The 19,937-nt window shown below is 33.7% G+C and overlaps 2 protein-coding genes across 7 annotated transcripts; both read left to right on the top strand.

Moving 5' to 3' along the window:
- The first annotated feature begins 2,195 nt into the window (after window positions 1-2,195).
- LOC105792900 (aldehyde oxidase GLOX1) lies at window positions 2,196-19,262 on the top strand. Of its 6 annotated transcripts, none has more exons than XM_052634213.1 (3): window positions 2,196-2,995; window positions 17,635-17,795; window positions 17,909-19,262. In XM_052634213.1, exons 1-3 carry the CDS (start codon window positions 2,318-2,320, stop codon window positions 19,101-19,103), a joined length of 2,034 nt encoding a protein of 677 aa, XP_052490173.1. In that variant the 5' UTR covers window positions 2,196-2,317; the 3' UTR covers window positions 19,104-19,262. The 6 variants fall into 6 exon arrangements, with proteins under 6 accessions (XP_052490173.1, XP_012477199.1, XP_012477198.1 ...); XM_012621745.2 differs by lacking the exons at window positions 17,635-17,795; window positions 17,909-19,262 and adding exons at window positions 3,127-3,287; window positions 3,389-4,709 and having other exon boundaries at window positions 2,251-2,995; XM_012621744.2 differs by lacking the exons at window positions 17,635-17,795; window positions 17,909-19,262 and adding exons at window positions 7,969-8,129; window positions 8,214-9,563 and having other exon boundaries at window positions 2,252-2,995.
- Window positions 11,274-13,707, top strand: LOC105792901 (aldehyde oxidase GLOX1). The gene is made up of 3 exons (XM_012621748.2): window positions 11,274-11,875; window positions 12,098-12,258; window positions 12,366-13,707. Exons 1-3 carry the CDS (start codon window positions 11,333-11,335, stop codon window positions 13,558-13,560), a joined length of 1,899 nt encoding a protein of 632 aa, XP_012477202.1. The 5' UTR covers window positions 11,274-11,332; the 3' UTR covers window positions 13,561-13,707.
- Window positions 19,263-19,937: the final 675 nt, after the last annotated feature.

A 19,937-nucleotide genomic window follows, 5' to 3' on the forward strand; every position in this document is an offset into this window, starting at 1 on the left:
ATAAATACTGATTGCATATCCAACGATTACTGAGTCCTGTTTGAACCTTAGGAATTCGTAGGATACAAATGACATGTTATTCGAGTTACCGATTTGGTTGAGGTCCTGCATGTGTTGCGGATACACCACAGCTCGTATGAGCTTCTCGATTTGCAGCTTGTGAGAGCTTATCGATTCTCAGCTCGTATGAGCTGACTGATTCACAGCTCGTGAGAGTATACCGATTCATAGCTCGTATGAGCATATATGTACATTAATTGACGGATTACAGATTAGTACACCTCATGTGTACTACTCGTGTATCCAATGATATTTTAAATAGTTCAACGGGAAATGTTCTGTTATGAGACAATATGAGTTCGATACGAACTATTACAGATAAATACATGAAATACATGGAAAGGATATTACATGATATATTGGAACATGAAATGGATTATACATATATATGAAACTTGCTTAGTGGTTATGTTCATCCATGTTTATTGGCTATTATATGTGTTTTACAGGGCTAACATGTTAATGATATGTGTTTAGGCTTTTGGCCAAATTGGTTTGGATATGTTTTGTATGCTTACCTTAAATGTGATTAAATGGTAAGTTAATTTATTTGTTATACGAACTTACTAACTCTGTGTTATTTTTCGTGTTTTATAGTAATTTGGAAGCTTGTCGGAGCTATATCACACTATCTATCGGCTCATTTGGTACTTTTGGTAAATAAATTCCGGTTATAATGGCTTGTATAGGTTAATTTAGCCAATGTTGGCATATAAATGTTTTGTTGAGACTAGCCACATATTTGGCTTGTGTTTGGTATATTTTGAGGTGTATATATATATGTGACTTTATCATATTGGTTGTATGTGATGATATTACATGTTTTAAACTTGATCTTGGCTGGTTTTGGATGTCTACTTATGACTTGGTTATATGCAAATTGTTGTGTTTAGGTTGGTACCAATTTGGGTGAGAAATGTGGCTTGGTAAATGACCTATTTTCGTCCATACAGGCAGAGACACCGGCGTGTGTCTCAACCGTGTGTGACACACGGCCAAGTGACACGACCGTGTGTCTCCTGTATCTTCTTAAGAATGCAAGTCAGTATGCTCACACGGCATGAGCACGGACATGGGTTGGGACACGGCCGTGTGTTCTTATTTCGAATGCCCACGTGCATGTCTCTTGGCCGTGTGAGTCACACGGTTTGGCCACACGGCCATGTGTCCTCTATAGCTTTAAAAATTTTCAATGTTTTACGAAAAATTCTTTGAGTATCTGATTTAGTCCCGACTTGTTTCTAATACGTATTTTGGGTCTCGAGGGCTCGTATAAGGGACAATATGTTTGATTTCAATTGGTTTCTGACATGAATATTGTATGACATGAAATGTTTGAAAAGTCTGTTTAATTGATCTGTAAACTCTGGTAATGCTCCATAACCCTGTTCCGGCGATGGATACGGGTTAAGGGTGTTACAGTCGGTGTCTCCAAGGACGACACTTCAAATACTTCTCCTGGAGGAGCAGACCCCTCATTAGCAATTTTAACATATTTTAATTGATACATACAATTAAATCGTGCATTGTTAGGTAAGAAAACTTGTGAAATAATATAACAAACTTCATGGTAATAGGGATAAATAATTTAATATCAAAACTATACATGAACTTTAATCTAATGTGCAATAACATACATGAACATCGATTTTGTGTGATTTTATACGTAGAATTTAAATTTGATTCAGTTTTCACAAATCACTAATAACATTATTGAATTTTCACCATTTTACATTAATATATTGCATATACAAACAATTATATTAATCTAATGTGAAAATGAATGGATGTATTCATTTCTTTAAATGTGTCTAATTAAATGAAATTCAAAGTTTCACTACACATATAAACCACAATTCAAGTTTTATGTGCATAATTGCACCAAATCAAAATTCATGTATCAAATTACACATTAGACCAAATTTCATATATAAATTTGATATTTATCCCTAATGGATGTTACATTAACAAAATATTTTAATTTTCCTGGAAAAAAATATTTTATTTTATTTTAATTTCCTAACAAAAAAAAAAGGCCTTTAAATCTTTTAACTTCCTAAAAAACCGTTGTTGAATGATTAAAATATTCTCTTTTGTTAACTAATCTTCCACTAAACAAGGACTAAACACTAATTTCCCCTAAATTCATGCACTTTGTAACGTAAAAATGCATATAAAAGGCGACGAAACTCTTTGTGAAAAAGCAGAGTCGTAGATCCTAGGAATAATCTAGGTTTAAATTATATAAATAATAAAAATGGCGTTGTTTTGGAGAGGGCTTATTATATTACCTCTCCTATTTGTGTATGCAAGCAGCCATTTTATATATACTAAACGACATTTCGATAAACCCGAGGTAGTCGGGTTCAAGGACCTCGATTACCTCCACGGCGATGGCGGTGGTTTCCTTAGTGGCCCCATAGAAGCCGATGATGGTGTCAAAGCTTCGAAGACCGTCGTTGAAGCTGAGAGTGACGATGATGACAATGACGATGACGACGGTGATAAGAAGAGTAAAAAGAAGAAAGAAAAGAAGAATCAGAAGAATAAGAAGGAGAAAAAGAAGAGCAAGAAAGACAAAAAATACGATGAAAGTTTCCATACATTGCCGGTCGAAAGCCTTGTAAACGAAAAGGGTGGTGACGGGAATACCGACGATTCGTCTCAACTCGTCGGCTATAATGTAGTGACGGCTCAAACTACGTTTAAGGGGAGTTGGGAATTGTTCGTTGAAAACTCTGGTGTTTCCGCTATGCATGTGGTGTTGCTTCCGAATATCAATCAAGCTTTGATTTTTGATGCCACGGTGTGGAAGGTGTCAAAGCTGAAATTACCGGGACCACCATGCCGACATGTCGAGGGAACCAATGAAGAAGATTGCTTTGCACATTCAATCCTCTTAGATGTTGAAACAGCACATATTAGGCCACTTAGGGTATGTTTTTTAATTATTGTTTTGCTTATTTCTTTTATATTTCACAATGGTTTACTACAAATTTCCTTTATTGTTTCTATTCGCAAAACTCAAAGGTTTTTCTTTTAAAATTTTCATTTTCTTTATAATAGTTGAACTATGACACCTGGTGTTCATCGGGTGCTCTTGATATCAATGGTCGATTGGTAAGTACCGGTGGTTACAACAATGGTTCTGACACCGTGAGAATCCTTGACTTATGTGATACTTGTGAGTGGCAAGAATTTCCCGGTGCACTTGGAAACGGAAGATGGTAATAAAATCTAAAGATTTATTATAATTGTCATGTTTAGGGTTTAGGATCTAAAGTTTAACAGCTTGAATTTAATTTTTTTTTTGTTTTTTTCATTAAAGGTATGCCACACAAGTAACATTAGCCGATGGTAAATTCATAGTGTTCGGCGGTCGGGATTTCCCGACATACGAATTTGTTCCACCAGAAGGACAAAAAAACACCATCAACGAAGTGATCAATTTCCCATTCTTGAAGGAAACACACGATCCCGTTGAGAACAATTTATACCCTTTTGTTTTCCTTTCAACTGACGGCAACCTCTTCATTTTTGCCAATAATCGTTCGGTTCTTTTGAACACTCAGACCCACACGATTATCCACGAGTTCCCAGTGCTCCCTGGCGGTGCTCGTAATTATCCGTCATCGGGATGCGCTTCTCTCCTTCCAATCATGCTTAAACCTAATGAAGATAGGAAATCAATCCCCGCCGAGGTTTTAGTGTGCGGTGGAACGCTTCATGATGCATATACAAAGGCCGATTTGCAACGCCCTAAGGTGTTTTTGCCAGGGAACACCGATTGTGCTCGCATTGACATCACCAAAAGGAATGGCAAGTGGAAGATCCAAAACATGCCCTCAGCTCGTCTCTTAGGAGACATGGTGGTGCTTCCGACGGGAGATGTGTTACTTGTCAACGGTGCCAAGACCGGTTCTGCCGGTTGGGATGACGCCAGGGACCCGAATTTACACCCAGTTTTGTACAAATTCCAAACTGATGGAACTGGTTCCAAGTTCACCGTGCTTAACCCATCCAACATCCCCCGCATGTACCACTCTTCCTTCGCTGTCCTTCCCGATGCAAAAATCCTCATTGCTGGAAGCAACACAAACCCGGGTTACCTTGATGACGCATTGTTCCCCACCGAAGTTCGGGTTGAGAAGTTCTCGCCACATTACTTGGACCCGAACTTCGGTATGTTCCAACAAGAGATCATTGTTGAAAATTCCAATAACCAGGTGAAATACGGTCAGAAATTTACAGTGCAAATCCGTGGAAATGTCGAAATTGACCAACAAAAGCTTCAAGTGACGATTTACTCGCCGCCATTTGTGACCCACGGGGTTGCTATGAATCAAAGATTGATTCAATTGGGAATTGTGGAATTTAACAAAAATGTTGCCATAAATACAAACAACATTGTTCTTCAAGCTCCCATTAATAGCAACATTGCACCACCTGGTTATTACATGCTCTTTGTGAACTACAATGGAGTACCTTGCCGTCGATCAATGTGGGTTCGAATTTTACCTTAGATCTTTCACAACAAGCATTGAATTGTCAGAGCCACTATATGTAATACGAATCATTGTTCACGTTTTGTTTCACAAGTTGTTATTTGAAGATCTTATATAAAATGTGGATAATTAGATTTATTTTAATCTCTCTTTATAATTTCTTAGTTTTATAATATTTTATAACAGATATTTGGTTTAATTTTGTGAAATTAATATATCATAAATCATTTTTCGAGGTTAAATGATGGTTCGAGGAAAAAAATTAAATAAAATATAATTATACAAATATATTAACATTAATATTATTTTTTATATTGTTAACATTTATAGATAGTAAAACGGGTAAAATCAAGTTAGTAAAATATAAGTTCGAGCCTAACCCAAAGCAAGTCGAGCCAATTGTGCTGATTAGCCATGAACAACTCTACTAATCAATGGTAAACAAGAGGTGTAAAATTCAGGTAATTTAGAGACCAATATAAAAATTATGTAATAGTTTAAGAACATTTGATGCAATTAACACTACATAGTTGAACCTGTATTCTACATTTTTTATCCATGAAATGATATAACAAACTTCACAATAATGGATTAAACTTGTCCATGAGCTAAGTCGAGGCTCAAATTACAAAAGAAATTCCAAGCCCGGCTCGCCCTACCCATAAACTTATTTTACTATTTAAACAATAACAAAATATATAATTTTATATTAATACCAGTTTTTGCACGAACTGATTTTGTATTAATTTAAACTATTATATTTTTTTGCTAAAAAATTAGTATAAAATTAAACGAGAAAGACAGTAAAGTAGGATATAACAAGTTTAAATATTTAAAATTTTAATATTTAATTATTTTTCAATATTAAAAATTAAGCATTAAAATTTTAAAATATTTTTTTAATATGCCGTCTATGATTATTTTTAAAGATTTTGTAATATGATATACTAGTTTTCTTACCTGTGTAATTTACGGGCTAGTTGTATATATTAAATTTTTTAAAATTTTTCTAAAAATAAGTAAAATTGTGAAAATAGATTTATATTATTTCATCTAAATATTTTTATTTTAAAAGGTTTTAAATTTTTAAACAATATTTTTACCTACCATTTATTGTAAAAACATTGTATTCAAATACTATATATTATAAAATTTTAAATACTATATGAATAGTGTATAAAGTTTTAAAACAATATTCTAAGGAGAAAATAATTTTGTAAAGAATATTTAAAAACAATATAATTCTATTATTTAAAAATTATAATTTTTGTATTATGTCACTAATCAAATTCTGTTTTTTTAATTTTAAATTCTATTGTTAAATTTTAACTAAATATTTAGAAAATTAAATTAATTAGAACTACCCAAAATACTCCTATTTCTTAGGGTTTCCAATTTTAACTTTGATATGTTTATGAATGATATGTGAAAATAGCAAGTTGACATGACATCACACATAATAATATGTTGTATTTTGAAAATAATAGAATTTAATTTAATGAATTTAACATTTACCGTTTCATCATGACTAAAATTTTAAAATTAGGAAAGTATAGGAACTAAAAATGACTAAAATTAAAGCGTGAGGACTAAATCCATAACTTACACATAGTGTAGGGACTGATAGTAAAATTTAACCTTTTATTAACTAATCTTCCTGTAAACAATGAGAGCTAATAAAAAAACCAAAAATATTTTTATTAAGGTCAAATTCTACTAAATACTCAGCCAGTATGAAAAGTTCCTAATGTTAGTTGCGTTCTTGATTCTCCAATGGATTGCCCCACAGTAATACCTACAACTTCTCCCAATTCAACTAGGTCACCTTGAGTGGGGCTTTGACCATAACATAATCTAATATGTGAATATAACAAGTTGATATGACATTAAACATAATAATATGTTAGTAGTATCATATTTTGGAAATAATAGAATTGAACTTAATGAATTTAACATTTTTGTTTGATCATGATTAAAATTTTAAAATTCACAAAGTATATGACGTACTAAAATTAAAGTGTGAGGACTAAATCTATAATTTAAACATAGTATAGGGACTGATAACAAAATTGAACCTTTTATTAACTAATCTTCCTCTAAACAAGGAATGCTATTAAAAAACCTAAAATATTTTTATTAAGGTCAGATTCTACTATTTGTTCATTAAATCCATTAACTAACTTTTTATGAGTGAAATATCAAGTTAATATAGCAATACAAATATGATATAATATTTTGGAAATAAAAAATTTAACTAAATGAATTTAATAGTTACGGTTTAGTCAAGATTAAAATTTTAAAATGAAAAGTTCAAGGACTAAAATGATCAAATTAAAGTACAAGAGCTAAATTCATAATTTACACATAATATAGGGACTAATACCAATATTTAACCTTTTTATTAACTAAACTTCCTCTAAACAAGGAACAACAAAGGGACTAACAGCAAAATATTTAACATTTTACTAACTAATCTTCCTCTAAACAAGGAGCAATCACTAATTTTCCCTAAATTTCATGCACTTCGAATCGTGAAAATGCATATAAAAGGAGATGGAACCCATTGTGAAAAAACCAAGCAGTAGATCCATAGAATAAAAAAAGTTAATTTATAAATTATATAGTAACATAATAAATAATGGCGTCGTTGTTTTGGAGAGGTCTTATTATATTACCTCTTCTTTTTGTATATGTCAACGGCGAGCATTTTTTGTACCCTAAACGTCATACTGGCAAAGCCGAGTTAGCCGGTTACAAGGGGCCAGACTCTCTTGCCGTCGACGGTGGTGGTTTCTATAGCGGTCCCTTGATTGCCGATGACGATGGATCTACTGCTGGCGGCAATGCTGGTGGAACTACCGAGGTGAAGGTTGAAAACCTTGGAAAGGCCGACGGTGATAATACTAATGGCAATGCAAGTAGTGTCGAATCGACTCAAGTTGCTGCCAAAAATGGAATTGGCAACGGAACTATTGTGGAGGCTAAAACTACGTTTAAAGGGAGTTGGGAATTGTTTGTTGAGAACGCCGGTGTTTCCGCCATGCATTTGATATTGCTTCCTAAGATCAACCAGGCTTTGATGTTCGATGCCACAGTGTGGAAAATCTCAAAGATGAAATTACCGGGACCGCCGTGCCGACGCGTCGAGGGAACCAATAAAGAAGATTGCTATGTTCATTCGATTCTCATGGACGTTGAAACAGGAAAGATTAGGCCACTTAGGGTACGTTTTTCTAATTTTGTTTTGTTTAGTTATTATTAGCTGGACGGAGCCTCAAAGAGGAAAAAAATACAATTTTTTATTTGCAAAACTTGAAAATAATTTGCTTTAAAAAGACATCAAACTCGTTACAATTTCTTACAATTTTATGTTTATTTAACATTTTCATTTTCTTTGTTACAGTTGAACTATGACACTTGGTGCTCATCGGGTGCCCTTGATATTAATGGCCGATTGGTAAGTACTGGTGGTTATAACAATGGCTCTGACACTGTGAGAATCCTCGACTTATGCGATACTTGTGGGTGGGAAGAATATCCTGGTGCACTTGGAAATGGAAGATGGTAAGAACCCTAAACTTATTACATTTTTCATTTTTTTTAATGATTAAAAGCTTGAATTTGAGTATTTTGGGTTTCTTTTTGAAGGTATGCGACACAAGTAACCTTAGGCGATGGTAGATTCATGGTGTTCGGCGGTCGAGATTTCCCAACATACGAATTTGTTCCTCCACAAGGCCAGAAAAACACCCTTAAAGATGTGATTGATTTCAACTTCTTGGTGGAAACACACGATCCCGTGGAAAACAATTTGTACCCTTTCGTTTACCTTTCGACTGACGGCAATGTCTTCATCTTCGCTAACAATCGTTCAGTTCTTTTGAACCCTAACACCCAAACAATCATCCACGAGTTCCCGGTGCTTCCCAATGGTGCTCGCAATTATCCTGCGTCAGGAAGTGCTTGCCTCCTTCCGATCATGCTCAAGCCTAATGAAGATCGTAGAGTGATCCCCTCCGAGGTTTTGATTTGCGGTGGCGCATCACATGATGCGTATACCAAGGCCGATTTGCAGCGCCCTAAGGTGTTTTTGCCAGGGAACACCGACTGTGCTCGCCTTGATATCACCAAAAGGAATGGCAAATGGAAGATCATAAACATGCCGTCAGCTCGTCTGTTGGGAGATATGGTCGTTTTACCAACGGGAGATGTGCTTATTGTTAACGGTGCCAAGACCGGTTCAGCCGGTTGGGATGATGCTAGGGAGCCGAATTTGAACCCTGTTTTGTACAAATTCCAAACTGATGGAACTGGTTCCAAGTTCACCGTGCTTAACCCATCCAACATCCCTCGCATGTACCACTCCTCATTTGCACTCCTCCCTGATGCAAAAATCCTCATTGCTGGAAGCAACACGAACCCTGGTTACCTCGATGATGCATTGTTTCCCACCGAAGTTCGGGTCGAGAAATTCTCACCACATTACTTGGACCCGAACTTGGCCATGTTCCGACAAGAGATCATTGTCGAGAAGTCCAATAACCAAGTGAAGTACGGCCAGAAATTTACAGTACAGATCCGTGGAAATGGCGAAATCGACCAACAGAAACTTCAAGTGACGGTTTACTCGCCGCCATTTGTAACCCACGGGATCTCCATGAATCAGAGATTGATTCAATTAGGAATTATGGAATTTAACAAAAATGTTGCTCCAAACACAAACAACATTGTTCTTCAAGCTCCCATGAATGGCAACATTGCGCCACCTGGTTATTACATGCTCTTCGTGAACTACAATGGGGTGCCTTGCCGCCAATCGATGTGGGTTCAATTTTTGCCATAGATATTTCACCGAAAGCATTGAATCGTCGAAGCCGTTATATGTAATTATTATATTTTTTATAAATAAAAATATATGAATCACTTTGGTCACATTTTGTTGCACACATTATTGGTTTGAAGATCATAAACAATATAAAATGTGGACTATTGGATTAATTTGTTTGTGATTTCTTTTCTCGTCGTGACCTTAGTTAGATTTTTATGATTTATATTTCGATTTTTATGATTTTTATGAATCGCTTAAATTTATTTAAAAGTTTAAATAGAACTCATGGAAAAGGAAATATTACAAGATTTGTTTGTTTTCGATATTAAATAAAAATGCATATTGTAAAGTTATATAAAATTTAAAATATATAATTAAAATATTGAAATATTACACAATCTATTGATTTTGAAGAATAAATAAAATTCATATCATAAAACCATATAAAAGTTTAAAACATCTAATTAAAATATAAAAAAAATAGTTTTAAAACGTAATATAAAATCTTATGAGAGTTTAAAATTTTTAATTAAAGATTTTAAAATATTTAAAATGAGAGTGATTTAGTAAATTATATTGTATTTTTATTTTTATTTTTATTTTTTTGTTTAATTAAATCGTGCTATCTCCTTTACAATATATTAAATCGTGTTCTCATGCCGGCAGTAAACGTCGAGTAATCAAGTGCAGAGAGAATTTAAGAAAATGTTGCCGCGAGACAAGCCATCTATCATTATGATAGATGCAATGATGTATGCAGCTTAGGCATCCTAATAGACCAGTAAACTTGAAACCTTGTTCCTACATGACTTGATCAATTCGATTAGGCACTCACCATTTATTTTCATTGCTCAACTCTTTGACAGCACGAAAAATCCTTTGTTCAACTCTTGCACAACATGAAAAAAATCAAAAGCTCTACCTTCCCTCTGTATCTATCCATGGGATGGAAGGGCGGAGGCCTTGGGTGTCCCCTCCAATCAAGAATTGGAGCCTCATAATCACTAGCTAATATGCTTTTCCTTTTCTCGCATGTCTTTATTCATTTATGGTTTGATATTCTAGTGTCCTAGGATTACAGGAACAACACCAATCCATCCCGAACTTAGTGGCAGTGGCGAAGTAAAAAAAATTTGCGGGAGCCGGAATTAAATTATATATTTTTCTCACAGTAAAATTTAAAAGTCTATATCTTTAAAATTTTAAAAGGATTAAATCAATTTTTTAAATTTTTGAAGGGATAAAGTGCAATTTTACCATTACTAATTTAAAATTTTATAAATTATAAAGAGTCTAAATGAAAATTTTTCCGTTTTAGGTGGGTCGGGGCCCCTACCAGCCCCCTCGACTCCGCCACTACTTGGTGGTTAAACTTTATTGCGATAACAATATTGTAGGGAGGTCCTGCGGAGAAATAGCTCAATGTCAATTGTATAAAATTATAAATTTAGTCCATATTCTCCAATTGGATCACTTTTTTTAATCTCTATACCTTTCAAATTCTAAAATTTAAATTTTGACGCAAACTTAAATCCATCAACTTTTTAGAGAAATACATAAAAATAATACGTTGATATGGTATTCCACATATGATATTATAATTTTAAAATAACATAATTTAACTAAATAAATTTAATGAGTTACCGTTTAGTCAAGAATAAAATTTTAAAAATTGAAAAGTATAGGGACAAAAAATCAAATTCAAGTTTAAGGAATTAATACAGGAATATAATACGGGAATTAATAGCCAAATTTAACATTTTATTAACTAATCTTCCTCTAAACATGGTGAGATCACTAATTTCTCGAGAAATTCATGCATTTTGAAATGTAAAAATGCATATAAAAGGCAACGAAACCCATTCTGAAAAAACGAAGCAGATGATTCACAGAATAAAAAACAAGCTAGGTTCTACATTGTATATCTAAATAATAAAAGATGGGTTTGTTTTGGAGAGTTCTTATTATATTACCTCTCTTTTTTGCATATGTGAACGGTGAATATTTTACATACCCTGACCGTCATACTGGCAAAGCCGAGTTAGCCGGTTTCAAGGGTCCAGACTCTCTTGCTACTGATGGTGGCGGTTACTTTAGCGGTCCATTGGTTGTTGAAAATGCTGCAACTGCTACTCCCGGCAACCAAGGTGGAACTACCGAGGTGACAGTTGGGAAGCCCGGAGACAATACCCTCGATGCGTCTGTAGGCAAAGATGAAATTAAAGATGCAAGTATGACTGAGGCTGCAACTACGTTTAAAGGGAGTTGGGAATTGTTCCTTGAGAATGGCGGTGTTTCCGCAATGCATTTGCAATTGCTTCCTAAGATCAATCAAGCTTTGATGTTTGACGCCACAGTGTGGAAGATCTCGAAGATAAAATTACCACCGCCATGCCGACACGTCGAGGGAACCAATGAAGAAGATTGCTTTGCTCATTCGGTTCTTATGGACATTGAAACAGGAAAGCTTAGGCCACTTAGGGTACGTTTTTTTAATCTTATTTTGCTTAGTTATTACTGGGATCTAACCTCATTATTTAAGATCAATATTTTAAAAGAAATTGAGTTTGAGACGAGATGTAACATCAATAGTAGTTGGATGGAGCCTCAAAGAGGGAAAAAAAAACTCTCTCAATTTTTTATTTGCGTCATGATTTCTTACAATTTTATGTTTGTTTTAACATTTTCATTTTCTTTGTTACAGTTGCACTATGACACTTGGTGTTCATCGGGTGGTCTTGATATCAATGGTCGATTGGTAAGCACTGGCGGTTTTAACAATGGCTCCGACACTGTGAGAATCCTCGACTTATGCGATACTTGTGAGTGGAAAGAATATCCCGGTGCACTTGCAAATGGAAGATGGTAAGAACCCTAAATTTTATTACATTTTTTTATTTTTTTAAGGATTAAAAGCTTGAATTTGACTCTCTCTTTTTTTTCTTTTGTTCTTTTGGTTGGGGGGTTTGAAGGTATGCCACACAAGTAACCTTAGGTGACGGTAAATTTATGGTGTTCGGAGGTCGAGATTTCCCGACATATGAATTTGTTCCACCAGAAGGCAAGAAAAACACTCATCAAGATGTGGTTGATTTCAATTTCTTGGTGGAAACACACGATCCCGTGGAGAATAATTTGTACCCTTTCATTTACCTTTCGACTGACGGCAACATCTTCATCTTCGCTAACAATCGTTCAGTTATTTTGAACCCTAATACCCGCAAAATCATCCACGAGTTCCCGGTGCTCCCTAATGGTGCTCGTAATTATCCTGCGTCAGGGAGTGCTTGCCTCCTTCCGATCATACTCAAGCCTAATGAGGATCGTCGTGTGATCCCCGCCGAGATTTTGATATGCGGTGGAGCACCGCACGATGCGTTTGAAAAAGCTGATTTGCAGCGTCCTAAGGTGTTTTTGCCCGGGAGCTGTGATTGTGCTCGCCTTGATTTCACCAAAAGGAATAGTAAATGGAAGATCTTAAACATGCCGTCAGCTCGTCTATTGGGAGACATGGCAGTTCTTCCAACAGGAGATGTGCTTATTGTTAACGGCGCAAAGACCGGTTCAGCTGGTTGGGATGACGCCAGGGAGCCGAATTTGAACCCTGTTTTGTACAAATTCAAAACCGATGGAACTGGTTCCAAGTTCACCGTGCTTAATCCATCCAACATTGCTCGTATGTACCACTCCTCGTTCGCTGTCCTCCCTGATGCAAAAGTCCTCATCGCCGGAAGCAACACGAACCCAGGTTACCTCGATGACGCATTATTTCCCACCGAAGTTCGGGTTGAGAAGTTCTCGCCACCTTACTTGGACCCTAACTTGGCCATGTTCCGACAAGAGATCATCACCGAAAAGTCCGATAACCAATTAAAGTATGGCCAAAAATTCACAGTGCAAATCCGTGGAAATGGTGTAATCGACCAACAAAAGCTTCAAGTGACGATCTACTCGCCGCCGTTTGTGACCCACGGGATCTGCATGAATCAGAGATTGATTCAATTGGGAATTTTGGAATTTAATAAAGATGTAGCCCCAAATACAAACAACATTGTTCTTCAAGCTCCCATGAATGGCAACATTGCGCAACCTGGTTATTACATGCTCTTCGTGAACTACAATGGGGTGCCTTGCCTTCGATCGATGTGGGTACAAATTTTGCCATAAATATTTCACCGGAAGCATTTAATCGTCGAAGACACTATATATAATTATTTTATTTCTATATATATAAAAATATATGAAGTACTCTATTTACATGTTTGTTGCACCCACTATTGTTTTGAAGATCATATGAAGAATTGAATTTACTTATTTGCGAATTTTTTTCTTGTCCTCACTTTGGCTACATTTTTATGATCTATATTTCCAACTTAAATTTATTTAAAATTTTAATATTTAAATCTTGACTCATGGAAAAGGAAATATTACATGATTTTTTATTTTCAAGATTAAATAGAAATGCATTTTTAAAATTATATAAAATTAAAATTTATAATTAAAATATTAAATATTTAAATCTTGACTCATGGAAAAAGAAATATTACATGGTTTGTTTATTTTCAAGATTAAATAGTAATGCATTTTTAAAATTATATAAAATTAAAATTTATAATTAAAATATTAAATATTTAAATCTTGACTCATGGAAAAGAAATATTACATTATGTGTTTATTTTCAAGATTAAATAGAAATGCATTTTTTAAAATTATATATGTACAAGCCCAATTTTTAGCCCAAAACCCAATACAACCCATTAACCCTCAGCCCAAAACAATTAAACCCAAAACCCATTTACACCCAAACCCAAAGCCCAATAGCCCGGGCCCAAGTTCCCTAAAAAATATCTGCCTAGGGTTTCAGAGACTGAAACCCTAGGCACCGCCCCTTGACTTTTGATCCTCTGCCACCGCCGCCAACATCACACTACCGCCGCCTACATCACGTCGGCCACCCTCCACTTGCGCGCGTCACAATCTGGTCCCACCTGTCTTTTTTATTTCTAATACGCCCAGTTTTTTTTGTTTTCATTTCAATTTAGTCCCCTTTTTAGCTTTTTCATTATTTTATTATTATCATTATTATTATTATCATTATTATTATCTTTACTATTATTATTATTATTATATTTATTAATATTATTGTTATTATTATGTTTTTTTATATTCATTTATGAAATTTTTAAATATACTTGTTTTAATATATTATTATATAATTGTTTTATATACATATACATATATTTTTTTTCTAACTTATTTAATATATAAATACTCAATTTTACATACATATTTATATAAATATGTTTTTTATACATATTAAAATATGTATATTATTTATTTTATTTTATAATCCACATATATATATATATATATTTTTCATCTACATACATATATTCTTATGTTTTGTAATATTTATGTATACCTTTCTTAATATATATATATGTGTACATATTTTAACCTTTGTAAATATATATACATATATATATATACACATATTTTAATTTATGTCCACATATATACATCTCTTTACATTTACCGTGGTTTCATTTTGTATTCACTATTTATTTATTTTGTTTTCATTTAGTATTTTGAATGAAGGATTTAATCTTGTTCGTTTATATATTTTATTGTTTGTATGTTGTTATCGTTGTTCATATCATTTTATACTTTTGTATTCATTATGGTTTTGCCATGTGTAACAATAATGTAATTTGCTTTCACATTTTTTACTACGACTTCGTGTTTTTATTTCGCTCGATATAATAAAATTTGTTTTAAAAAATAGCATTTCGTGTTTAGATTTGAGAAGATCGTACCCTAACTTACTGGGTTTCGATTTTCACAATAAATCTAAATGCACGAATATTTTCAAACTCAAGTTTTAAACGATCTCGAGAATTAAGAAAAGATCGTGTCCTAACTTACTGGGGATGATCCCTTTCTTAAACCTGAGATAATAAAATATCTTTTAAATAAGTAAATTTTAGCATTTTTCATTCGCGTATCGGGAATTTGAGCCATTGTGTCCTAACTTACTGGGTATGATTCTCTTTCTCGAATCACGTGAAATATGCTTTTTTTCCCAAAACTTTTCATTTTAATACAATGATCGTATTTTTAAAATTTTCAAGTTCTCAATTTTCGACATCAAGACATTAGATAATCAACTAGGTACCAATTTTGGGCGCATTGAGGGTGCTAATCCTTTCTCGTGCGTAACCGACTCCCGAACCAATTTTTCTGAATTCGTGGACCAAACTTGTTGTTTTAATAAAATCAAACCGTTTATTAAAAACAATCATTTTTCAAGGTGATCCAATCACACCTCATAAAAAAGGATTGGTGGCGACTCCAGTCTCATTTTTCAAAACCCAAGTCGACCTCGTTTTTATCAAAAAAATGGTGTCAACAATATAAAAATTAAAATTTTATAATTAAAATATTAAATATTTAAATCTTGACTCATGGAAAAAGAAATATTACATTATTTGTTTATTTTCAAGATTAAATAGAAATGCATTTTTTAAAATTATATAAAAATTAAAATTTTATAATTAAAATATTAAATATTTAAATCTTGACTCATGAAAAAGAAATATTACATTATTTGTTTATTTTGAAGATTAAATAGAAATGCATTTTTAAAATTATATAAAATTAAAATTTTATAATTAAAATATTAAATATTTAAATCTTGACTCATGGAAAAAGAAATATTACATGATTTGTTTATTTTCAAGATTAAATATAAATGCATTTTTTAAAATTATATAAAAATTAAAATTTTATAATTAAACTATTAAATATCTCAATGAAAATTTTTCCATTTTAGGTGGGTTAGGTCCCCTACCAGCCCCCTTGACTCCGCCACTGCTTGGTGGTTAAACTTTATTGTGGTAACAATACTGTAGGGAGGTCCTGCGGAAAAATAGCTCGATGCCAATTGTATAAAATTATAAATTTAGTCCATATTCTCTAATTAGATCACTTTTTTTAGTCTCTATACTTTTCAAATTCTGAAATTTAAATTTTGACACAAACAGCAATCATTAAATCAATCAACTTTTTTAGAGTAATGCATAAAAATAGCAAGTTGACATGGCATTACACATATGATATTATATTTTAAAAATAACATAATTTAACTAAATGAATTTAACAGTTACCATTTAGTAAAGACTAAAATTTTAAAAATTGAAAAGTATAGTGGCAAAAAATATCAAATTAATGTTTAAGGACTAAATTTATAATTTAAATATAATACAAGAATTAATAGCCAAATTTAACATTTTATTAACTAATCTTCCTCTAAACATGGTGAGATCACTAATTTCTCGTGAAATTCATGCACTTTGAAACGTAAAAATGCATATAAAAGGCAACGAAACCTATTCTGAAAAAACGAAGCAGATGATTCACAGAATAAAAAACAAGCTAGGTTTTACATTGTATATCTAAATAATAAAAGATGGGTTTGTTTTGGAGAGTTCTTATTATATTACCTCTCTTTTTTGCATATGTGAACGGTGAACATTTTACGTACCCTTCCCGTCATCCTGGCAAAGCCGAGTTAGCTGGTTTCAAGGGGCCGGACTCTCTTGCTACCGATGGTGGCGGTTTCTTTAGCGGTCCCTTGGTTGTTGATAATGATGTAACTGCTACTAGTGGCAACCAAGGTGGAACTACCGAGGTGACGGTTGCGAAGCCCGGAGACGATACCCTCGAAGCGTCTAAAGGCGATGATGGAATTAGATATGCAAATCTGATTGAGGCTGCAACTACGTTTAAAGGAAGTTGGGAATTGTTCCTTGAGAATGGCGGTGTTTCTGCCATGCATTTGATATTGCTTCCTAAGATCAATCAAGCTTTGGTGTTTGACGCCACAGTGTGGAAGATCTCGAAGATAAAATTACCGGGACCGCCATGCCGACACGTCGAGGGAACCAATGAAGAAGACTGCTTTGCTCATTCGGTTCTCATGGACATTGAAACAGGAAAGCTTAGGCCACTTAGGGTACGTTTTTTTAATCTTGTTTTGCTTGGTTATTACTGGGATCTAACCCCATTATTTAAGATCAATATTTTTTAAAAATATTTGAGTTTGAGACGAGATGTAACATCAATAGTAGTTGGATGGAGCCTCAAAGAGGGGAAAAAAAAAACTCTCTCAATTTTTTATTTGCGTCATGATTTCTTACAATTTTATGTTTGTTTTTAACTTTTTCATTTTCTTTGTTACAGTTGAACTATGACACTTGGTGTTCATCGGGTGGTCTTGATATCAATGGTCGATTGGTAAGCACTGGTGGTTTTAACAATGGCTCCGACACTGTGAGAATCCTCGACTTATGCGATACTTGTGATTGGAAAGAATATCCCGGTGCACTTGCAAATGGAAGATGGTAAGAACCCTAAATTTTATTACATTTTTTTTATTTTTTTAAGGATTAAAAGCTTGAATTTGACTCTCTCTCTCTTTTTTTTTCTTTTTTTCTTTTGGTTGGGGGGTTTGAAGGTATGCCACACAAGTAACCTTAGGTGACGGTAAATTCATGGTGTTCGGAGGTCGAGATTTCCCGACATATGAATTTGTTCCACCAGAAGGCAAGAAAAACACTCATCAAGATGTGGTTGATTTCAATTTCTTGGTGGAAACACACGATCCCGTGGAGAATAATTTGTACCCTTTCGTTTACCTTTCGACTGACGGCAACATCTTCATCTTCGCTAACAATCGTTCAGTTATTTTGAACCCTAAGACCCACAAAATCATCCACGAGTTCCCGGTGCTCCCTAATGGTGCTCGTAATTATCCTGCGTCAGGAAGTGCTTGCCTCCTTCCGATCATACTCAAGCCTAATGAGGATCGTAGTGTGATCCCCGCCGAGATTTTGATATGCGGTGGAGCACCGCACGATGCGTTTGAAAAAGCTGATTTGCAGCGTCCTAAGGTGTTTTTGCCCGGGAGCTGTGATTGTGCTCGCCTTGATTTCACCAAAAGGGACAGCAAATGGAATATCTTTAACATGCCGTCAGCTCGTCTGTTGGGAGATATGGCAGTTCTTCCAACAGGAGATGTGCTTATTGTTAACGGTGCAAAAACTGGTTCAGCCGGTTGGGATGACGCCAGGGAGCCAAATTTGAACCCTGTTTTGTACAAATTCCAAACTGATGGAACTAGTCCCAAGTTCACCGTGCTTAACCCATCCAACATCCCTCGCATGTACCACTCCTCGTTCGCTGTCCTCCCTGATGCAAAAGTCCTCATCGCCGGAAGCAACACGAACCCAGGTTACCTCGATGATGCATTGTTTCCCACCGAAGTTCGGGTCGAGAAATTCTCACCACATTACTTGGACCCTAACTTGGCCATGTTCCGACAAGAGATCATCGCCGAAAAGTCCAATAACAAATTAAAGTATGGCCAGAAATTCACAGTGCAGATCCGTGGAAGCGGTGTAATCGACCAACAAAAGCTTCAAGTGACGATTTACTCGCCGCCGTTTGTGACCCACGGGATCTGCATGAATCAGAGATTGATTCAATTGGGGATTTTGGAATTTAATAAAGATGTAATCCCAAATACAAACAACATTGTTCTTCAAGCTCCCATGAATGGCAACATTGCGCAACCTGGTTATTACATGCTCTTCGTAAACTACAATGGGGTGCCTTGCCTTCGATCGATATGGATACAAATTTTGCCATAAATATTTCACTGGAAGCATTGAATCGTCGAAGACACTATATACAATTATTTTATTTATATATATATATATATATGAAGTATTCTATTTACATTTTGTTGCACCCACTATTGTTTTGAAGATCATATGAAAAATTTAATTTATTTATTTGCTAATTTTTTCTTGTCCTCACTTTGACTACATTTTTATGATTTATTTCCAACTTAAATTTATTTAAAACTTTAATATTTAAATCTTTACTCATGGAAAAGGAAATATTACATGATTTGTTTATTTTCAAGGTTAAATAGGAATGCATTTTTAAAATTATATAAAAATAAAAATTTATAATTAATATATTAAATATTTAAACCTTGACTCATGGAAAGGAAATATTACATGATTTGTTTATTTTCAAGATTAAATAGAAATGCATTTTTTTTAAATTATATAAAAATTATAATTTTAATTAAAATATTAATATTACATAATTTGTTGATTTTGAAGATTAAATAAAATACATATCACAAAACTATATAAGAGTTTAAAATTTTCTAATTAAAATCTAAAATAGTTTACAAAATAAAATAAAATCTGATGGAAGTTTAAATTTTTAATTAAAGATATTTAAATATTAAAATAATTAAAAGAGAATGGTTTATTAAACCATATTGGATTTTTATTTTATTTGTTTTAATTTGTCTTATCCTAGATATATAAAATGTTATACTTCTATATAATTTTGGTTTTGTTTTTTTTTTTTATGATTTTATTGGTAAAGTAGCTTCTAATTTTAGATTAGTCTTTTAAATTTTTTTCTTTTTATCTAGAGTGATTCTTAAACTATCAATTTATCTT

Source organism: Gossypium raimondii, chromosome 8, assembly GCF_025698545.1.
Source record: "Gossypium raimondii isolate GPD5lz chromosome 8, ASM2569854v1, whole genome shotgun sequence".
Classification (NCBI taxonomy): Eukaryota; Viridiplantae; Streptophyta; class Magnoliopsida; order Malvales; family Malvaceae; genus Gossypium; species Gossypium raimondii.